This window comes from Harmonia axyridis, chromosome 7 (assembly GCF_914767665.1).
Source record: "Harmonia axyridis chromosome 7, icHarAxyr1.1, whole genome shotgun sequence".
Lineage (NCBI taxonomy): Eukaryota > Metazoa > Arthropoda > Insecta > Coleoptera > Coccinellidae > Harmonia > Harmonia axyridis.
Window position 1 is genome coordinate 13,085,224 of NC_059507.1, and position 24,251 is coordinate 13,109,474.

A 24,251-nucleotide genomic window follows, 5' to 3' on the forward strand; every position below is an offset into this window, starting at 1 on the left:
AAATTATTTGTTTAACTCGGAATGCAAAGTAGATTAGACTACTTCGCGTTGTCTAATAAAACAAATAACTATTATTGTAACTATAGCAAGTTTCTCATTGGCAATCAAGTCTTTCAACAGCTGAACAACCTCCTAAGTAGCGTCCTTCAGTTTGGTCACAACACAGAATTATTTGTCAAACCCTGTACACCATTTAAGCTTTCTGGATGGTCACCTCAGCCGCGTCTTGCTAAAATCCCACAATGGTACTTAATGCGGCAAAAGTGCTCTACAATGTAGTGATACACATTTATCAGACCGCAAAAAGATACCAAAAAGAAACAAGCCGCGCTGTGGTCCAAATGGTAAATGTTTATACCCATAAAGGTCTCGCTTACAATCACCGCATTCAATTCGGCGTCTCAGAACCATGGATAGCCCAAGGGAGACAATTCGGTTTAAAAACGGCTTAAAGAAGACCCCCATTACTGCCAAACCTGCCGACACTGTTAGTGATGGTGACAACAATAAAACCTAGAAAACGGTGGAATATTCGTTACTTTAACCTTTTTCTCGTCTCCTTTATCTTGCGTAAGAGCACGCGCTATTATACGAAGCTTGTAATACCTGGCCATCTTTGAAATGGAGATGTTGCGCCCTTGTGTGTTCTCCCTTTGTTTGGCGCTCGCCGTGGGGTTTCGTATTTAGCGATGCGTTCTTAATTGATATGTTTCTCTTTTAGGTTGGAACTATTTTTTAGTTGTGCGGTTTTCTGTTTAACGGATCGCTGGGTCACAAGGTGACGTGCATTATCGACATGCCAACGAGAATATTATAACCTCATCGTGCACGGTTACACGGTCTTTGTACGGTGTCGGTGAGGTATATGGGAAGAAAATACTGCGTGGATAAGTTTTCGCTGAATGGGATTGTGATCTTCTTATGATGGCTGGAACATCTGCGAAAATAATTGTTTATGGGAGATAACATTTGATTTTGTTTCAGGGTTGAAAGGAGGTGTTTGGATGGGCTTCCATCGATTAGTTTTCTTCGCTGCGTAGTCCATAACAAATGCAATATATATTTTAATACTGCTATTATTCTCTTGAATGAATAACGCTATAGTGAATAACAGTCATATTTTGCGAGTACAATGCTAAACATTGTCTATGACAATTAATTATTTCTTGAATAACTATAAATCTTTAGAATTCAATGCCCTTTGGATGGTATGTCTAACTGTTTCTGTCGATTCACGATTGTAAAACTAATAAAATTCAAAATACTCAAAAAATTGAATAGTCTGTCCAAACTGTGGATCTTTTTGCATTTGTCGCGCAGTTTTTTTTGCTATTCTTCTTGAAATTTTTGTGGTTCTGATGATATGATCAGCTTTCAAGTTCGCACAAATCTATCTATTGTTATTCTGTGTATATAAACGCTTGCAATATCAACACTATCGGTTTGGTGGTCATGGAAATATTGGTCAATTTTTTTCTCTTGTTATTTCTACGGTTCTGGTTACGCTATAAACATATAATTTCGCACTTAGCTTTAAAAGGTTATTAATTATTTATTTTCCAATATACTTCTGGAATTTCTCATAGTTTTTGGTTATGTGATCCTGTCGAAATTCGGCACATGGTTTGCTTGAAATTATTTTAATATAAAAACCTACCTCAAATCTATCGTTTTTGTGATCTTGAAAATATTTGCTGATATTTTTCGACATTCCTCTTGAATTTTCTAAAATATCAAAACTCAATAGAATATGTAGTTTTCTGTTCTAATATTGTTCTTTTATTTTTTTTCTGTCCCCGTTTACCATAGTAAAACACATTTTTTTGGCACAATTTGATTTCATTATTCAACATAGTTGCCTTCGAGGGCGATACAGCGATTATAGCGATCTTCCAAATTTTCGATACCATTTTTGCAGTACGATTTGTCTTTTGATTCAAAATAGGCATCAGTTTCGGCGATAACTTCTTCATTGTCGCTATATTTCTTTCCAGCGAGCATTCTTTTGAGGTCCGAGAACAGGAAAAAGTCTCTTGGGAGCCAGATCTGGCGAATGCGGTGGATGCATAAGCCATTCGAAGTCAAATTAATGCTATTGTTTTCATTGATTTAAAACATTTATTTATGAGGCCGTTTTTAACGATTTCATCCTTCAAACGATTCAATAACGTTATAAAATAATCGCTGTTGATGGTCTGGCCCTTTTGGAGGTAATCAATAATAATAATAATAATAAACTTTATTAGCACTCGGCTATTGAAAACAATACATGTAATCCACTAACTTAATTAAATTCTTCATAAATATAACTCATTAAACATTTTTTGAATTCTCTACAATTCTACAATTCTTACAATATTTGATCTTTTCAGGTAGTTTATTGAAGATAACTAATCCCCTGCTAAATGTGGATTTATTCATTAATGTAGCATTTACTTTTTCTATGTAAAAATCATCTCGACGTCGTGTATTATAATTATGTATCTCATTAGCAAATTTTAGGTTTTCACTCAAATATTCAGGTAACATTTCATTCCTTGCTTTGAATATTGATTGACACTCATCAATTTCAAACAATTTAACATATTTCTTATGGGAGTTCTTTTATTACATTTCAAAATAATTCTCATACCTCTATTTTGTACTTTTTGTAACCTATCTATGCTACCTTTATTTAAATTAAACATAACTGACGAGCAATAATCCACATGAGGAAGTACCAATGATCTAAACAACATCAGTGACGTATTCATATCAATATTACCCCTCATTCTAGATATGAAACCAACCTTTTTGCGACATTTTATTTGCGATATAATCCACGTGAAACTGAAACTTTAAATTCTAGTCTAAAATCAATCCTAAGTATTTCATTTTAGTAACCCTCTCTATTTCATCTTTATCAATATTAATTCTGAAATTACTTATGTCGGTACTACGTGTTCTATATTCACTACCTATTAACATATACTTCGATTTTCTTTTATTGACTTTCAAGTTATTGTCGCAAAGCCAAATGAACAACCTATCCAAATCCTCGTTAACTAATTTGAACAAAATTTCAACATCATATCCAGAAACATATATCATAGTATCATCCGCAAACAGAGTTATCTTACAATTCCATACATATTTCACTACATCATTTATATACAATAGAAATAAAATTGTTCCCAAATTTGTACCCTGAGGTACCCCAAATTCATTTTTCCCAATTGATGACACAAAATTTCCGAATTTTACTTTTTGCGTCCTTCCTGTCAAATATGACTCAAACCATTGAAAAACTTTCCCAGATAACCCTAGTTTTTTTATTTTAAGTAACAGTAATTTCCTATCAATTGTCTCAAATGCTCTTTGAAAGTCCAAAAACACTACCAATATCATCTTACCACTGTCAATATGCCCCAGTCACTTGTCACAACTATTCAACAATGTAGTTTCACAAGAATGAGCCACTCGACAACCTGATTGGTTTTTAGTGAGAATTTCATTTCGATCGTATTCTACGAGTTGTTGTTTCACCGCAATTTCAAGCACCTTCTCTAACACTGGCACCGTATGTATTCCCCGAATTTCTTCACAAACAAACGTCCCATTGACCTTTTTTATTGGTATCACCGTCGATGTTTTCCACTTCTCCGGAAAAATTCCACTTTCCAATGACGTATTGACGACATCCAGCAACCTATTTCCCACTGCTTGAAACACATCCCTAGCAACAAATTGTATTTATACCATCATCTTATCCTTATGTGTTTTTGAGAGACATCATAATGTGCTTCAACTCTTTCATACCGAGCAATTTGAAATTTGTAAAGTTTTCATATTTTTCAATATTAGATAGATATCTGTCATAATTGTTATACTTCTTGATATTCATTACTATATTTTTTAAACTATCGATAAAGAAATCATTGAATTCATCGGCTATTTCGGATTCATTTTCAATTAGTTGATTTTTGAATTTAATTCTATGTAAACATTCTCTATCTTTACCAGGTAATAAGTGTTTGAGCTTCTTCCATATATTCCAACTGTTCTCTGTATGTATAACCCCAACATAATATCTCCTTTCAGCTTCTCGTATTTTGTAGGTGGTGAAATTTCTGAGTTGCTTATATTCTTGCCATATTTGATCCGACCCTGTCAAAACTGCTTGTTGATATTTTGTATCTCTTTCCCTCATTAGTTTTAATATTTCCCCATTCAGCCATCTGGAAACAATACTTCTTTCAGGTTGTATTCCAACCATAGGACACATTTGATCTATTACAGTTATTATCGGTTCAACAAAACTGGAAAGTAAATCATTCACATTGGTACTCAATCAATGAATATTATACCTTGCGCATCCCAGAATACTAATGCCATAACCTTGCCAGCTGACTGTGTTTTTTCTCGCTTTGTATTCGGTTCATCGTGTGCAGTTCACTCAGCTGATTCTCGATTTTGTAACTATGTTAAATAATAAAATCGAATTTTGCCAAAAATAATTGTGTTTTACTATGCTCATTCAGAGAGAACCGCTTATCTGCGTCTCCTCGGATGACTCTGTCTTCCTCTATAGTTGTTGGCGATTCCCAGATCCATTCATCAAGCCAGCATCACCAGCTTGACCACACAATTCATGGGCCACATATTGATGTATAAGAGGAACAACAAAGGCCTGAGAATCGAACCCTGGGGAACACGCATCTGAATCTTCATATCCTCCGATATATCACCACTCCATTTCACAACTTGACCTCTGTTGATGTCAATATCTCGTGAATTTTTCTTCTGATTCCATAGTATTGAAGCTTATCCAGTAGGATTTTTTGGTTTACACAATCGAAAGCCTTACTGAGGTCTAAACAGGACATTTCTAGTTCTTCATTATTTTTATATGTTTCTATGACGTTTATCATGGCAGTGGTAGTGGATTTCTCGCTTTGAAAACCATGCTGTGATTGTGATTTGCACGAAGCTTGAAATTTTTGAATCGAATATTAGAATTAAGTTGATAGATATCACTGTTCACTTAAAAGGTTTCCTTAGCTTCGGATGACTTCAATATATCGTAATGATATGATTTCTCAATATTAGATCGTCGTTTTTGTCGTTACAGAAAAAAAAATGTGTATTATATGATTATATAATTTGATATATGATTTTAATTCTCGGTGTTGGCACCACAACCTCGAGCTGAAATCTATTTTTTTTTTCGCTTGTAGGTATAATAAATAATTGTTGTTACTTTGACTTGATTTATATCCATCCCTCAAACATTATGCACATCATTTTCCCAGGATTTTAAAATTCGATTTAAAAAATAAAAAAATCCCATCTTTCTTCACTGCGAGTTTTAACCCGCAGAAGCAATGTTCAGATTGCCCCCAGAGGACCCGCATGCTTCCATCATGGGGCACATTATGGCGACAGAAAATAAGAGCGACGTTGCCGCGCGTAATCAGTTTACGAAACAATTTGTGTGTCCGGTGATGCGAGATTATTGTTCTCAGATTCGATTAATATTTGTTCGGATGCTGTGTGGCCCGCTCGCAGCATGTTGTCCCTGTGTAATTGCGACTTTGTCGATGATTGAAAGGGGGTGGATAATTTCATAAGTAAGAGGATTTGGATGGGACTTGAGATAACTCGATTCCGTTATGATTTCATAACAATAATGATCTCGCAATGAGTGGCAATTGAGATAGATCGTCGACTTTGCCATCATGACGGGTTCATTCAGAAATCGGGTTAGGGGCTACGTGGAGTCGACTTCATTTTTTATGATATGGAAATTTGGCGTGATGAGGCAATTCTAGGCTCTTGCAAATGACATCAACTTCGAGGACAAGCTTCGAGAATGAATTCACGAGAAGATTTAATGTGAGGCAAATCGAAGAAGTTACGATAAGGTAAATGGTGGAGATAAGTAGAATGTGGTGTTCCGCCGGGATCTGTATTGGGACCGATATTGTTTCTACCACCTGCCATCAAATGCAATTCTAGACTCTTGCAAATGGCATCAACTTCAAGGAAAAGCTTCGAAAAGGAATTCTTGAAAAGATTTATTGTGGGGTAAATCAAAGAAGTTGAGGTATGGTAAATACTAAATAGTGTAGATACGTAGAAAATGGTGCTCCGCAGGGGTCTGTATTAGGATCGACAATGTTTCTGCGACCTACCATAAAATGTGCTATCAGATAGTACGATATTGTTTGTTGAACGAAGAGGGGATTCAAAAAGAGTCAAAATATATACTTAAGGCAGGTTTCAGGTTAATAAACTCAAGATGAACGTAGAGAAAACCCAACTTTTGATACTAACCCAAGAACAACACTACCCTGAAATTCTTTTTTTTCAGCCAAAGTTAACGCTGCCAACGGTAGAGCTAATTGCGAAATTGACAGTGGCAACCTTCATGATCATGATTAGAATAATACATGCATGTTGATATATCCAGGGTTTCATTGACTACATATAGACTATTATTCTGAGGTGGAGGGAAATGAATCAGATAAGATCTTTATTGAGCAGAAATAATGAGATACTTATCACCTACAAGCTGAGGAGCAGATATAGTTGTAGGAGTCACTTCCAACATGAAAAATGCTCACACTTACATCTTAGGACATACTTACCTATACCTATATTTCCATGACATCAAGAATAATTTATTAGGAACAGTGAGTACTGAGTACCATGGTTTCACTACAAGAAATACCGGAAAATTTTTGACTTATTTTCACCGAATAACAGCTGCTGAACTGGGTGTGAATCATGAGGCCACAAGAAGGTATAATAAAGTCCCAGAAAGATTTCATATAAGGTACGAATAAAAAAATAAAATTTGAAGAACGAGATATTCATTTTGCAAATATTTCAGATTTTGCTTGTATTATTCATTTGTTTGAATTTGATTGATTGACACCCCATGTAGGAAACCAATGGTTCAAAACTATTTCTCTATTTTGTTAAGCACTGTTAGCTTAAACTACATGAAGTCGCCAATAATTCATTGACCTAAACACATCAGATATTGAGTTTGAAAAGTTTGAAAGTTGCTCATCAGCTCATCTCAATATTTTCTTCATCATTCAAGAATTGAAGAAATCATTATCAAAAGGTGGTTACACAATCATCTTCATTCGATTCATATAATAATATATGATACCTATTCATTCACCAAAATAACATTTAATTTATGGATCATTTTCCATTTGACAATCCATGAAATTAAATAAGTGCATTTCATCATTACATATTTCAATTATTTCCAAGAATTATAAATATCTTCGACTAAAGTAACCCACTATATTTGTCTTTTGTTGATTATTTCCATGATACATAGAATTTACGTAGAACAGGAAAATATCCAAGGATATTAGGAGGAGAATCAATTTCTACTGATTTATGTTCCTTGAACTGAAAGTAATAAATCTCCTTCTCATTCTCCAGTTCCTCTAAGAGGCATTTGCTATACGATCGATCTTTCGAATAGCTGGACGATGACTTTTCTAGAATTATTTCATTCAATTCAACCAGAATTTTCTATGATGGAAGGATCAAGTTACATCAGTAACTGGACCGACACAAAAATTGTAATTTTATGTGCTGGAATCCCTATTAGGTAATACTTCTGCGAGAAGCTGAAATATTTCTCAAATAATGCTACAATAGATATAGATATCTACTGAAATAAAATTAAAATTTCCTATTGAAAATGCTGCCAAGAAAGAGCCAGAAATTGATTATTTAAGATACTCGATCAATGATTTCGAAAATTTAGGCCCTTAGTTGGCTCGATTGTGCTCTATACTCACGAGGAGCGATAATGTCAACTGCGATTTTTGCAATGGATAAAATATCAAAGGATCTTACATGAGTTTTGGATCGCGAATGTACCTTATTAGGTACATTCGCGATACAAAACTCATGTTTGACAATTTGACCTACGATAACAAAAGCGATGCTGTAAAATTGAATTGAATTTTTGTGTGGATTTAAATTAAATCCACAGTTCTTTTATCAATGCCTATTGTCTCTTAAAATGAACAAAGTCTTACATGTCATTTTTGGTACCTACTAATCATATTTCTCCTAGAAAAATGCTTGAACTGATGTTTTCTGTAGTAACAGGTAAGATCCCAATCCTAAATCCAAGTATTTTGAGGAAATTTTTCCTTGATAGTTCGAAGGTTGAAAACTAAAAAATGTAGAGCTTTCCACCCCATCCCTTCTACTATTAATTTGTTCTTCATTTGAATGGTTTTGGAAACAAAATTGACAACTTTTCATAATTATTCTATCAATTTAAATGACATATTAACACATAATTAAAAAAAAAACTCTCGTAAATAGATAGAATAAAATTTTATGAAAATTTATTTGGTGTCCATCTCACCATCCATAATATTTTCCAGTGGTGAATAAAGATGAAGAGGATATAAATAAAGTACAAACTTCCAGCGAATATTTCATTTAATGATTACATCTACATGATAATGTGAACAATATAACAATAATAAGAATAAATGAAATCATCCCTTGAAAAAATACAAATTTCGACGAATATGGAATGATAATAAATGTTCCAAAAATCACTCATTACAAGATATGATGAACTATATAATCGGATGTTTGATAGGTGAATGATTTTCTGACTAGATAATCTCTGATAATTTAAAGCTTTTATATAATATCTTCATATATTAATATGCATATATAATATGTTTGAGTATTTACATCGAATGCCGATATATATATTAGTAAGAATCCATACCATTGAAATATAAAAATGTATACCGATACAAAAGTGGAAGAAGAACTAGAAATTACCCATAAATAGAGTTAACTGATATAAGTGCAATCAATATTATTATTATTATTATTGGTTTTTATTGTGTTCAACAGAATATTGCTTATAAATATAGATACCTAACAAGTAATTTCAATTGAGCATCAACTAGCAAAGAATAAAAAAGTTTGTATACAAATTACAAAAAACATTGATTATTGATAATTTTTCGCAAATGAAGATTCTATGACTTTTTCCATTAATGTATTTTTTCAATACAATAATTTTCAATTCTAACATAAATAATGTTTTCAATATCCAAAGCACAGCAATCATTTGGTGTTAGTTCTTCTATATAATATTTGACTGTATTCAATTGGGCATGTAGAATGAGTTGAGTGATATTAGGCATTGATGTAGACGGTTTTGAACATAGTTCTGGGATTTGTGTTTTGCTGATTTTCTTTTATGACTAATTGAATAAAATTTGAAAAGTCAAACACTAGATTCCCACAAATTTTGGCAGTGAATCTTAATTAATCCTATCAGGACCTGCCCGATACTCTCAATAATAATTTCAATAACATATCACTTTTTTCAGAAGTTAATCCGTTAAAATATTATGAGGGAAAGGATATATAACAACTCTTTGAACGAAAACAAATTGTTTTTATACATCCTTCTCCTTATTTGCACTATGCCTACACATGGAATGAAGAATAGGTTTCATAGATATAATATAAATCAAAAAGGCAGTGTTTACAAAAATAGTAGTAACAGAAAGCGCATATTCCACTATTTTGTCCATAATGACCACGATCTTGCAAATTAAAAAAAATTATAATTATGGCTTTCGCTCAGTTCACAATTTTTTGGCGAATAGATCTAATGTTCTAATAAAATTCTGCTAAATTTCTTTCCATAAAGGATATAGTTGAAACCAAGGCTGAAACCTCTAGGTGGAATAAAAAAATAATTCATTTTATTATTATTAGATAGATTTTAAAATCCTCAGTTTGTTTCTCTTATTATCATTTTGTGAGAACGCTTTGTGCTGTACAAATTTAAAGTTGTCATAATATTAGAATCGAATTGTTGTTACCTTTTAATTTTGTTCGTATGTTCAAAAAAGTATTGATACAAATAGGAAAAATTACTCAGAAGTATTTCCTTGAAATTGGTTACTCGTTTTATCTGAGTATCTCAATATCCGTACCAAAATATTTATGTATAACAATAATAATAATAAAATTTATTTAGCATATATTTAGCATTTATTTAGTATATATTTTGATGTTGCTCTAAAGTAATCACGAGTGGTTTACTTACAGTACTAATAAGACTATCGAAATATTGTGGTTGTCATAGTGTATACTGTAGATTTGGCTGCAATCAACCCTATGATATTTGGGGAAATGATGCGAGTTGATTGTTCAATTCAATAAATTTCTGCATTCATCATTATTGTCATCGTTGATGTTGAAATGTTCAAAGATAAAAGATAACTCGAGTAAAAAACTTTTCAAATGCATATAAAATGCCATTCCACCTACAGGTTTGAACTTCAAACTGTTCAACAAGAATTATAGGTTACAAATGATAGGAGAGCTATCCGAACAAACAAACTTTGTTAGAAAAATGAATTAGGTGTACAACTTTACTGCCGTCGTTTTTTCCACAATCAAATTCTGAATTGTTCAAACTGGACAGTAAATAATTAATTTGTCGGATGCGGCGTTGCCAAACTGTCTTGAGAGGGATTACCACCACGTGGTTTTTCGCGTATCAGTCAAACTTTGGTAGCCGTTCATTTCTCCTCTGGCGCTTTTGCGATGTCCAAACTTTGTACGGTGTACGAAGTTATACATTCATTTCATCTTCCTTTATTTTTTCGAAGCAAATAAGTAGAGGTCAGCACTATACGACTACTTTCACGAAATTATAGTTTTACCTCTTTTGTAATGATTTTTATTAGGTTGTTTTTCACGAATATATCAAAATTATTTTAGTGCTTTGTACAAAGTGAATATCATAATTTTTTTTCGTGAAAAGGGAAGAGTTACCGAATTTTGTTATTATTTTTCATTCTCAAATTGAAAATATTTACATTCTTCCATGTAGATTATTGTTTAAGGAAATTATGTGAAAACCTCATAAGAATCGTTGATTTGTAAGAAAAAATATCTCTTATTCCGTTTTGAATTCAGCAGCCACGTGATGGTATTCCTTCTTGATCACCTCCGCGCTACAGCAAAGCTGTACACCCAATACTGAACTCTCTTCGAGTAGCAATAAACAATACCTCTCCCTCAAAAGAAACCTTCCTATTCATCGCTTCCCTGCTGGCGTCCCACGTCCATCAGGACCCCATCGGCAGCAATGGACAGAGTCAGCGGTTTCATCCTGAGAGGATGCCCGTTCATCTTGAGATCGCTACTCCTGACGCTGGACGAAGAGGGGTCCTTGAGATCGCGGGAGGCTGAAGACGTCGATCCAGGACTCACCGTCGATTTGTGGACGTCTGCTGCGGTCACCCGACTCGCTTTGGTCTTGCACGTCACTTGTTCCCGCAGCGCCATTTGGTAGGCCAGCTCAAAGGCCTGTCCGAGGGTGAGGATGATGTCTATGGTCTGGTCCTGCAATATGTCGTCAAGGGTTGGGGGCTAGAGTTCGGTGTACGTTTCATCGGGCAAAGATAAAAGGCGGGCGGGCTCTTTGAACTCGGGAATAATTGGAGGGAGATATTGGTCGGACGGGATGTCTCTAAGAACAATGAGGAGAGTAATAATAGACTAGATGACGAGGTCCCTTCTTGTGATGTAGGAATACGTCTACTGTTTCCTGAACGAAAGTTAATTCGACAGTTAACTTAAGTTGTAAGAGAAAGTACGGGACTTTTTTCGTATAATTTGAATCTAGAGCGAAAATGGCCATAGGTATCATGGCGTCCATACCTCCAATCTTTCATTGTGTGTTTAGTGAACGTTAACAGTCAACAAAAAATATACTGGATGCTAATTCACTATAACTTAAACCAGAGTAAATGACGAACAACAATTGAATATCAAAATGATATCAAAATTATGCCAAAACCTCCACTATCTGATATATCTTTTTCGATTTATACTTTTTTGTCTGGACATACAATTTCAAGATGAGAAATATTGAAACCAACCGAGAGAAAAATGAATTATCCAAAAATATATAATTGAGTGAAAGTCTTATAAATAGAATAACAAAATTAACATGGCCATACGTATGTTTCGTGAATTTTAATACCATTTTTCCTCATCAGTCTCTTAAAGTTCAAAAAACTTACTGAATTTATAAACTTAAAACTGGTACATTCATTTCACTAACATGTATTTGAGTACACCGTAGACTAATTGAAAGAAATGTTACTCTAGTAATTTTCACAGAGGTATTAATCTCAACAGGTAAAGTCATAAAGGTCTTTCTTACTCTTCTATGAAATGGATATGCAAATCATCATTCATAATTGAAATAACAATTTTCGAGAATTTATTTCACCTTTTGGGAGTCTACTTGATTAATGCAATCAGATTGCCTTCACCATTTTGAATTTAAACAGTGTTTTTTTATAATAATTTTAACAGAGACCATTATTTAAGGCAATCAGTTTTTTCAATACTTTCATCTAGCCTATTATGTGGAATTTGGGGCCCTAGCCAGTGTATAAGGTGGGGCTAAATCCTTTGTCTAGTGAAGTATATCTACCGGAACTAAAAAAAAACGCAGTTGGCATTTTGGATTGTTTTTCCGCTAATAATTTTGTTATTGGACAAAATCCAACTATGAATTCCATAAATTCATATTCATATTCATTTTTTTTTGTTTTTATAATTAGAAGTTTTTTCCTAAATCATATCCTTATTCACATAAAATTCAACTAGGACTGAAATCGAAACTCTTATCTTGTTTTTCAACGGATATTTCTCGACGAGAGTAGGGTATAAAGCCAAAAGGAGGGGAATTAAATATAAATAAAAAAAATACTTTTATATATGACGTAAACGAAAAATGGTGCCAATTTAAGGGTTATCCAAAAATTCAAAAAAATGAGATGGACCAGATCATTTGGAAAGTCAAAGAGTACCATTTATCATTGGTGAGATGGAATCGAGCAAGGAATAACATGTGCCGGAAAAACCAAATTTTATGGTACAATTCTGTTTCCCAAAAAATCCCAATGATTCTAAAAATTGAGAAACCTAACTCAATCAACTCACCACTTTGGCAGATTGAAAAACATGACAGTAGAACTGTTCCTCGTCTTTTGTTATGTAAGCAAAATAAGTCCTATCGTCAGTATCTTGACAGGCACAATTGACGTTGCGAATTTCGTGTTCGCAAATGACATTCTGAAATCATTAAAATCACAAAATGAGCTGAAACTTAATTGAAAGGATATTTCGAAGGATGTACCTGATTCAGTGGGTTCAAGAATTTGATTCCTTTGTATGAAATGGACAAAATAATTTCTTGTGAAGGATGGTCTGAAGATTTTCGCAATTTTTCTAGCGATTTCTTCGTGGATTCTGTTCCCCTGAAGTCTCGAATTGAGGTTGATCCTAAGTACTGGAAAAAAAGGGATATGCAGAAGCAAGATAATAATAATAATAATCTCGTTAAAGTATTCAGTTTAAAAAAATGCGAATCTCTTCAACAAATAATAAACATTTGTGGGCAAATGAACCTATCTTCAAACTAATATGATTATTATCGGACAAATAACCGAAAATAAAGCACAACACCATTACATCCTCAAAATTTCTACTTACATTAGCTGCATACTTAACAACCCCAGTTATAAGTAGCATAGGCTGGTGCTTCCACTGGCTCTTGATGGAATTACCCCCACCTACGACCAATTCACCAGCCTTCTTGGCTTCAGATGATTCCCCAAATTTTTTTCTATCCAGCGTCGTAGGAGGTGGAGGAGCAGGCCGAGACTTCTTCCTCCTGTGACGTATTGTGCCTGTGTTACTTTCGAAGGAATGTACTGAATTTGTCTTGACGTCTGTTGAAGATTGGTCGCTTTCGGATTTCTGGAAACAGTCGCTATGATGATCAGCGATTTTAATTCGTATATATATCAAAAAGGCATTTCCAGTTTTTTAAGATATTTAGATTTTAATATATCATCCTACTATCCAGAACTAGATACCATAAGAAGCAGCGTTCTGGATAAACCAGTTCTGAATATCCACGTTGTGATAGTCAAGGATTCTAGGAATAGAATATCGGACTGGCAGAATTCTAGGTCAAGAGTAAACATTGATACCGTGAGGGTAAAAATAGAGTACTTTTTGAGCCACCATCTCCATCTCCTCTACAACAGACAAATATCGAGCAACTTCATCAAAACAATAGAGGATATTATCGTGCTTTGCTATTCAATATTATCATGGATAAAATAATAAAAATAGTATGTAGCTAGAAAGGTTATAAGACGGGAAAAAAAGGTTATATCCTATGCGGATGATACAGTTATCGTGGCAGAAAGTAATGATGACTTGAAGAGGCTTTTACATGTATTCAACACAGTTGCTCAATCCGTTGGGACGATAATATCTACATCCAAGCCACATCCAAAACAGTTCTCAGATGCAAATTGTGAATGGAAGCACCATACAACATGTGATGAAGTTCGATTACTTGGGCCTAGAAATCTTTAGTTATGGTGACAGAACCAGAAGTAAGAACACATGTGGAAATCATAGCTCAATTATACCATAATCCACAACAGATATTTGAGAATTGACACAAAAAAACGTATTTACGAAAGAGCTATAAGACCTATTCTAACATATGAAGATCCTAGAGATAAATCACCACTGGGAAAACGAAGCCCAGGAAGACCTCGAAAATGAGAGACCTACATGAGTTACGATGTGCAACAGTAATGACTGTTGAAGGTAAGTAGTGATCAATCGGTTTGGCTCTTTTTTGAGCTAATCCGTATTGCACAACTGAATATCGATGGCAACCAAATAAAACCAGAGACTATTTGGACAGAAGTCAGTAGTAGAATTTATGTTGTATGCAGGGATGCGACACCCGTCATTCAACCACCTAAGCTTTTTCCCAAATGGTAACTGTTTTTTTCCCATCGTCCAAATACACACAATGGTGTGTATTTGGACGATGGGAAAAAAACAGTTACCATTTGGGAAAAAGCTTAGGTGGTTGAATGACGGGTGTCGCATCCCTGCATACAACATAAATTCTACTACTGACTTCTGTCCAAATAGTCTCTGGTTTTATTTGGTTGCCATCGATATTCAGTTGTGCAATACGGATTAGCTCAAAAAAGAGCCAAACCGATTGATCACTACTTACCTTCGATGACAGTACGACAGTAATGAGCTCCAAAAAGAGCTAAACTGGTATATCGCTACTCACCTTCAATGACAACACTTTACCCTGTAATCATCTCCTGACCTAGATTTCTGCCAGTCTGATGTTCTTATTAGTTTACGTTCGCTCTCCGTTAGAGCCTTATTCTGTATTTTTCAAATAACTGGAATTGCCTATAGTTTCACCCTTGATAATGACCGGTCGTTGCCAACTGTAAAAAACTTACCGGTGTAGAATTCAGTTCCGGATTAATCTCATCTAGTTTTGGTCCAGTGACAATATGTTCACCATTGCTAACACTAGCTAAAATCCTTTTTCTATGTCCTACTTTGTCTATATCCAAAACAGCACTGAGCTCTACATCCCAAATCCTTTTTATCCGCTCCATATCATGGTATAAATGTTTGGCAAAAGTTTCGGAATACTGTTCTAAGAAAATATCTTTCAACCATTGGTTTACACTGTTCTGTTCGCTATTGTTGTTGTTTAGTGATATTTCATGAATTTTCGTTGGTAATTGGGATACTGCGTTAAGTATTACACGACGTTCATGCTCGTTTAATAGTCCCATTTCTGTTAAATCAGATTCCTCCAGAACGCCATTCTAAAAATAGATTAAGACAATAACGCAAGAAAGACAAGTAGCGTAACGTGGTACAGTTTGATAACACTCAATGTGTATGAAGATATCATTTATAAGGTGTAGTGAAAAGAAATCCATTATTTTCGCATGAAAACAAGGCTTTTATTACCATAGAATGATCCGATTCAGGTCAAATATGGGCCATTTTGTTCGATAAATTTTTGCCATTTTGAAGGTAATATCATTATGCCTCTCATACGAGAGGCTTCTATGAAGAAGCCTTCGTCCCTATTAGCAAAAAATTCGTTTTCACAAGCGAATATTTTACCAACAAAATTGTTCGCCATGCTCAAGAACATATGGTTATCAGTTGGTGCCAAGTCCGGACTATGAGGTGGATGGATAACAACCTCTCAACCAAACACCTGGAACTTCTGGCAAGTCAGTATCGGTGTGTGTGGCCTGGCGTTGTCCTGATGAAACACCATTCCTCTCCTATTGGACAAAGCTGACCGCTTCAAATGGTTCCAAACGACTTTGTGCAATTTTTAGTCCTTGGGCAATCGAAACGACATTCTCAACAATTGGCCTTCCAGTGCGTAGTGCATCTGTGACATCGAAATTACCGGAACGGAATCGACGAACCTAATAAAAATTTAACGAATTTTCTCTCTCTTCTTCTCTCATATTTGGCGCGCGATCGAACTAAACTGAGTCAACTAATCACAAAACTGTCAAAAAAGTTTTTGTGGTACGAAATCTCATCTTTCTAACGCAATCTAGTGGAACCTAATCGGACTTATACAACGGATAACTAAAGCCATCTATTGGAAAAATAAAGGATTTCTTTTTACTATACCTAATATGTTTATTTTTTTCTATACCGAGTCTCCTAGAGTCCTCTCAGAAGCTTAGAGCTTTTGCGAGTTAGGAGAACCGGTTGTGTTCCATGTAGGCTTTGTCACTCTGTCCCACCGTCACTAGAGGCACAGCACTCTTAATTTTTCACCCAACAGTAAAAATCGGGCAAGGTACCTACCAAGAAATGTATGTCATCAAACCCATTCTTCCTGAAAAGTCCAGCGTAATCTCCAACACCCAAACTCTGTAACCAGCTTTCAATATTGTTGGGTGTTTCTGAATTCAGACTGTTTTGGGAATAACTCAAAGTCATCAGCCTACTTTGGAACTCCTTCTCTAATTCTGCTACAAAAACACTTTCTCGAACTATACCAGTACCGAAAGAAGCCATTATTTCTTGTATTTTAGCCCATTCTTCTTGTTCGTCGAATGGACTTAGCGTTGACAACCTGTCAGGGTTCGATTGGCTCTTATTTTCCTTATTTTCCGATTCTTTCTCCGAACTCGATGATTTTTCGTTATCACTTTTTACATCATCATTACTTGTATTAGAATTGTTAGATGATATGTTGGACGAGTCATAGAGAACTTTCAGTTTTTTCAAGGATTTTGGTCGTACTGCTGGTGTGTTTTGGTTAATCGTCTCAAGAACTCTGGATGAACCTTTTTTTAGACCTGAAAAGGAAGTTGAAGAAGAACGTTCGGTATATTCAAGAGAGGCTGTTGTGCGCTTCACCAACCTTTTTCGTGGTGATAATCACAATAAAAATCAGTTTTGTAATCCATTTCAGTTTTTGGATTTACCATAGAATTCAAATTGTTTTTCATCAAAGTATTATTATAGAAAATATAGAGTTTTGGTCCTTCTGACTAACAGAATGTTTTCATCTACACCTAAACAAATTCGGGTTACAAAACGGTGTACAGCAAAATGAGTAGGTATCGAAACGACGAAAAAATACACTCAAATTTTTTAATTGAAAAACAATATATAGGACGTTCGCCGTTTTCCTGAAATTCTGATAATTCAAAAGAATTTATTACCAAACATGGGAGAACAGAGTTTCATGAAATAATGACAGTAGGTCTCGCAGTAGGTATATTGAACCAAGAATTCACTATGTGTTTAAGATATTGTATTATCTAAATTTGTTCAAAAATGTAAATATAATTAGAGGAGCTTTTTGGAATTGAATTTGTGATAATTATAAACTTCTCACATTTTGGAAATATTGTATAACCGAAACGAAAGCAAAATCTCTGGTATTTTGATATTTAATGTTGAAATCACAAGGTTCTATATATGATTATGTTTCAACTCTTTTCATCAGAATAGCAGAATAGTTGAATTGTCATGATATACACAATAGTTATATTTTTGTAGATATTTTTTTTGAGACAAATTGGGTAGCGTTCACACTTACCTGCAAAAGGAGCATCAGAATGATATTCCTCAATAACATTATCCATACTTCTGTCTGATAAGGACACACTGCTAGAGAAACTGCCACTAGATCTCTCGCAAATCATCAAATACTCTTCCTCAGTTTCCGTTTCCATGTCTTTCGACAATCTTTTATATTCCTGACAAATTTTCACATATGAAATACCTACCAGAAACTATTCACTCCATGCAAACAAACATTCAACAGATCGGAAAACGAATTAAATGAATAAAATGCCAATTTCGAACAAATATTTATTATCAAATCTGCAAATTCATTAGTGGTTTGATACAACAATAGCAGTAGCAAAACAAAAACATATTGTTCTATGTACATGTCAATAAAGCCATCCAAATCGACTAAAACTCAGTGCATTTATCCATTATTAAAATCGAACATAAACATACATAAAATGAATAACAAGCAATATATTTCTTTTCATACGACGAGCTGCCAAAAAAGCTGCCCTTCAATTTAAAATATCGGAACTAAAATGTATAAGTAATACTTGGAATACTATTCTGAAAGTGATGGAAAATGAGACTCATCAAACGTATTGGTGTTCATTAAAATTGGTCAAAAATAACTTTCTTCCTTGAAAGATAGAACTCAAAGGAATAGTTCTCAATAATTTCTCACTCAACCTCTGATGGATGTTCGTTGCAGCCTTCGAATATTTTCATTGAGATGAAATTTTTGTCGAGCAATATCTGATGTGCGTACTTAGAAAATATTCATCTCGAATTCCTCTGATGTTCCTTTGAACATTATTGCACATTACGGATTCATTCTTTTCACGTCCTGGAGAGAACATTTTAAAGTTCAAATTACAGGGTTAGCACAATTGTAATGAGATATATTTTAACAGATAATCTGAATGAGTCCAAATATTTCTCATTCAACAGTTTCTTCTAGCAGTTATTGCAACTTCATATTGGGATTTCTAAGGTATAGTTCGTTCTTTTTTAGGTTTCATTAATTTAACAAAGTATTCTTGATAGTCGAAATTGATTCCTCGCTTATCACTTGGTGAAACATAATTTCAATATTAATAACAGAAAAGAGTCGAATCACTTTACTATACGTTTCACAACTTATTCGAATGGAATATTTTGACACTGCCTTTCGTGGTCTGGATGATATACTCTTCATTTCGGATAGCCTTGGGGAAATAAAAGAGATGGTGAGTGACTTCGATGAGGTGTGTGAGAGGGTTAGTCTAAAAATCAAATCTTGGCATCTGCAACTGAAATCGCCAGGAAGCCAAAATCGACGCAAAGAAAGATGGAGAGGTCGATGTTGGGTTTAAGATCTTCGCAGAAGAACTGGCGTAGAGGATCAGCTCAGCAGTGCAAAAATGTAGTTCATGAGCAGTGCTCGTCACTACGCTCAGGCACATTCACATCATTGGTGTCCGGGGAAGAATTTCAGATAAGGCCGAATGCCAGGAGTTGAGGCGACATATGGCGTCAGCCGCGAATGCAGATAAAGGGCCAAAATTATTTCGAGATGAACAGAAATCGTCTATTCTGAGATCCGGCGACTAGAGAATAGATAAACTGTAAACGACCCTGAGGTCACTGAACAAGGGACAGTTTCTAAGGATGTGGTCGCTGAACTGTGGGTGACCACATGGACAATGTTCCTCTTCGACCAGACCCAGCCTGAACAGATAACCTTTGAAGGGACCATGGCCTGAAATAAAACAGGTCAGAGGGCGCAACCAAGGGTTGTTGGAAATAAAATGAACAGAGGGGATCCAGTCGAAGGTACAACGACCCGAGTCAGACGTCTCCCAGTCCTTCTGCCAACAAGAAAAGAAATGGCGCAGTGACACATCCATAGACCGACGGATCGTAGAGGACCTACCAGGGTCGTCCAAGGACACGGATGGAATGTAGAGCTCTCCGAAACGAAATTCAAATCCTCTCCTCAGAAAATAAGCTGCAGCCCGATGAACGACGTCATAGTGTGCGGGTAAACTACCCGTCACAACTTGAAGAGAAGATGTGGCTGCAGGAGGAGGATATGCCGCTGTGCCGAAAGAATGACCCGTCGGACATGGGAATGACCTAGGCGGTGATACCATGCGGAGGGGAAATAAGAAATTATTGGCAGAAAAATACCTTTATAGAAGATGATCAGAGAGGCGTAGAGGATGTGAGCAGCGTTGGGACAAAGCCTAAATGGAGCAGGGCAGGTCATATCGCAGGGATGAAAAGGGAATATGCTTGAGTGGAGACCGCGGACAAATAAAAAAAGAAGAGGAAGACCACCTACAGCTGGAGGGACGAAATCAAAAGAATGTCGAATAACTGGATCCAAACAGCACAGAACAGAGGAAAATGGAATAGAATAAAAGAGACCTATGTCCAACGGTTGTACGGTGAAGCATGATGATGATGAATTCGTTGTCTGTGGTGTGGTTTCTTGTTCATTCGTTTCGTATAAAAGATAAACAAAAAACAAAGTAGATGACTGCAATTTTGATAAAATAATTAACTTATTTTCGTTCATTTTACAACACCAACTGAAGGCAAAATCCGAGTATTTTTTCAGATGGGGTCGAAGCTAGACCTCAGCGATCTGAGGAAATGAGGACCCATAAACATTTTTTTTCATGATATTAAAGTTAGTAACGAGGTAAAGATGAATACACCAGCTAAAATATCAAAGGACTCGTTCACGCACATCCATCACCAGATTCTTCAAAGCAACTACAAAAATAGAAGCAGAAGCACCAAACTTCAGATATATTAAATAATCTCTACAATCCCTAAAAATCCCAATGAAAAATTGAAAGTATCCATCGTAGTTTGCTTTCATTCTATTTCGACTTCATTCTTCTTGCCTGCAGAAATTTTCACTACTATATGTATATTTTTCATGTAAAATACTCTTCTAAAGTTATATCATAGTTATCAAGAATATTCGCATGAAAATATTCTCTTTAAGTTATCATTCTCTAGGAAGTGCGACCCGAATGGCGAATACCTACTATAATATGTCTCATTCTCCATCACACCTAAAGTTAACTACGACATCGACAACGTCATGCAGCATTCACTTCTTCATTGCTCACCTGACTCAAGGGGCGTATCTTTTCGAAAATCAAATTTTCCGCCTCCCTAGGATTCGGAGGTGGGTGATCAGGAGTGGGAGGTTGAACGTAATGCGTGGGACTCAAGGGGTATTTATTGAAGGAGCACCTCCTCTCGATAGTCCTCGAATTGCAGGACTCGAAACCTTCGTTGGACGACGAGTTATCACTGTCCCTTATCACTATGTACGCCTTGGAGATAAAGGACGATTCAGGCATAGACGAACAGGTGGAGTCGTCCCTCCTCTTGAAGTTGAAGTCCTCATACACCTCGGGGTTCCTGCGTAGCTTCCTCCTCGGGTTCTGCTTCTTGATCAGCACGTTCTCGTACATGGAGGTCACCGCAACCGGTTCCTGCCTCTTGCGGCAGTCCAGGTCTTCGCTCTTGCCCCTGTGCAGCTCCTTGCTAGACCTCTGGATCTCGTCGTCGTCGAGGGCGATGTTGAAGACGTTCATCTCGACGTACTGGTCTATGCTCCTGCCGTGCAGCAGCCTGTCTCTCCTGTGGTGCTCGTGGTGCTCCAGGTCGCTCAGGTTGCCTTGGCTGCGGGTGCCGCTGTGAGAGAGGAAGAGATACTCGTAGGCGCTGTTGCTGACGCCGTCCACGGACATCGACATCGGCTGCAGGTGGGTGGGAGATATTGATATGTTCCTACGGGGAGGTTTCTTCGGAGGCGTCGGCTGAAATTTGAGGATTTTGCGAATAGTTCTACGAGTGTAATACTAGTGGGATAATTCAATATCTTCTCAATGACATTAGAAGTGAAACAATAATGAGGCGGTTTTTATAAAGAATGAAAGTGCAAGAAATGTTATGAACTATTCGAAACGAAATTTTATAGGAAATAGGATAAGCCCCGAATATGTGGCTTACATTTGTCTGTAGTGACTCCGCATGCCCGAGAGGTGGCGTTGCTGGCTTCGCGTCACTCTCTAGTAAGGCATAAATGGGTTCATAAAGAATCCCCGAATTTGTGCATCATAATGGTGTGAGAGGGTGTCTTGGGCAGAGATCGCAGGATAGTCCAACTGATGAGTCCACCAGCGATCTCATACCATGTTTTTCGGTGTGAACTATCTTTCCCACTAGATTCATTTTGATCCTGTGCGAAAATCGCTTGATCGATTCTTTTAGTTTTTGGAAGAAACCTTGGTATAGCAGTTTAGAATAAACTCACTGACCTTTTCTCACAGCAATATCTTACCCTGCTTAAAACAACGAAATATGTACATTACAAGATGTTCAACTAACTCACCGAAACCTTGCTGTGATTCGAGATGGGACTGTATCCGCCTTTGTTGTTCATGTTCATGGGTATGTATAGGGGTATGCCGCCACTGTCCGGTCTTCTAGAATTGCCGTAGCTGGAAGCCGTGCTGGACAGGCTTATCTGATCCGAATCCTTGCTGGCCGACAAGAAGTTGCTGTCGTCCGCGTCCATGAACTGTTTCGGGGCGCATGGTATCTGGTAGAAGTCGCTGTTGTCCGACTCCCTGGAACAAGGTACTAGTTCACAACGAAGTAGTTTATGAGAAGAGGGTGCTTGAATAGTCTGGATTCGGAAGGTGAAATTGAAAAAGAGCTCGAACGACTGTTATATTGGGTTGCAAATGTGTTGGTCGGTATTTTGAAATGAAAGAATCGAATACATAGAGTTTTTCACAGTTTATAATGTAAATAGTTTTCCAATAAGAGGTCTCATTTTGAATAGCTCGATATATGGGCTGATTTTTTTTTATTTGATAAATAAAACTATGCCATTAGTAAAACTAGAACGATGACCGCTTCAACAACAAATTGAAATTGTTGAAATTCACTACAACCATGGTGAAAATTTTTAGTCGCAGTTCGGCAAACTAAAGCACTTTCGGGTCATCGCAAAATTCAAGAATTATTTTTCCATGTAGTCCACTCTTGCCAACTTGTCACTGTTTGATGCTTGGGAAAGTGGTGTGATTGGACCTTACTTATTCGAAAATGAGGTTGATGCAACTGTTGCGGTGAATGAATTGCGCTACCGAGCTATGATTGACAGCGCTACATGCCACACAAGCAACGAAACAATCACAATTTTGCAGGAAAAGTTCCAGCAGTGTTATTTCTCGAAGAGGTGATCACAATTGGCCATCGAAATCTTGTGATCTAACATCTCTAGACTTTTTCTTTGGAACCACGTCAATTCCACGTCTATTCCACTATCGATTCAAGACCTCAAAGATACGATTCGAGCAAATTTGCCAACTGGTCATGGAAAATTTCATAAAAAGGATATGATGCTGCTACCATAGCTATATGTCGGCCATTTGGCTGATATCGTTCCCATCATTAGGGGCATATCTTCCTCTTTACAATGAAATAAACATCCATTGATTTCTTTTATATACTCGTGTATAAAACTCTCTCATTGGAAAACCCTTTGTATGAAGAAATAATAATTTTAAGCCTCTTACTTAAAAACTTTCAACACTGAGTTAAAGTTGGGTGCTTTATAAGTGATATTCGGATAATTCGCCAATTGCACCCTTGTAGACCACATTTATACTTACATACAGTAATGTGCTCCCCAAGGGTGGAATTGGCGAATGAGCGAAAGATCTCTGAAAAAGCTCCCGACATCAAGTCAGTGATTTCCTCATTTTTTTATCGTCAGGTTGAATTTGTTCTCAAAATTGTCATGTTTCAATAATGAAAAAGAAATCAAATCTATTTTCTATAAATTATTACATAATATTATCTGAGCACATTCATTTTCTCCAATAAGATTCTTGCACGCAATGAGCACATGCACGCTTCCGAATGGGGAGGTTGGGATCATCACGAACAGACCAATTAATCCGTTCCGCGTTTTCTTCCGTTCTCAATAACCTTAAGCGTCCGGGTTTTAATTTATCAAGCGTTGAATCGGTGTTCTTAAAATTTTACCCATTTCCGAATGAGAGGACTGTTTGGCGTATCATTTAATTGACGAAAACTTCGAAGATTAAAGAAATTTCTTCGCGCTATTGTGGCAGTGAAATTCGCGTACGCACAACGTGCGATCCTCTCCCGAGATACGCTCCGAAGAGACCGCATTCCCAATAGACAGGCTACCAATT

General features: G+C 36.1%; 1 protein-coding gene across 5 annotated transcripts in view; it reads right to left on the bottom strand.

Moving 5' to 3' along the window:
- Positions 1–10,860: 10,860 nt before the first annotated feature.
- The window catches only part of LOC123685143 (ankyrin repeat and SAM domain-containing protein 1A-like), a 37,669-nt gene continuing 24,278 nt past the window's right edge, over positions 10,861–24,251 (bottom strand). For 4 of the 5 annotated variants that reach the window (XM_045624746.1, XM_045624745.1, XM_045624744.1 and 1 more), the window contains 9 exons: positions 22,412–22,649; positions 21,138–21,836; positions 18,035–18,194; positions 16,789–17,285; positions 15,393–15,770; positions 13,588–13,854; positions 13,232–13,384; positions 13,036–13,167; positions 10,861–11,421 (listed from right to left, as the gene is read on the bottom strand). In XM_045624746.1, the coding sequence (XP_045480702.1) occupies positions 11,110–11,421; positions 13,036–13,167; positions 13,232–13,384; positions 13,588–13,854; positions 15,393–15,770; positions 16,789–17,285; positions 18,035–18,194; positions 21,138–21,836; positions 22,412–22,649 (2,836 nt within the window). In that variant the 3' untranslated portion in view covers positions 10,861–11,109. The other variant, XM_045624747.1, reaches the window with a different exon arrangement.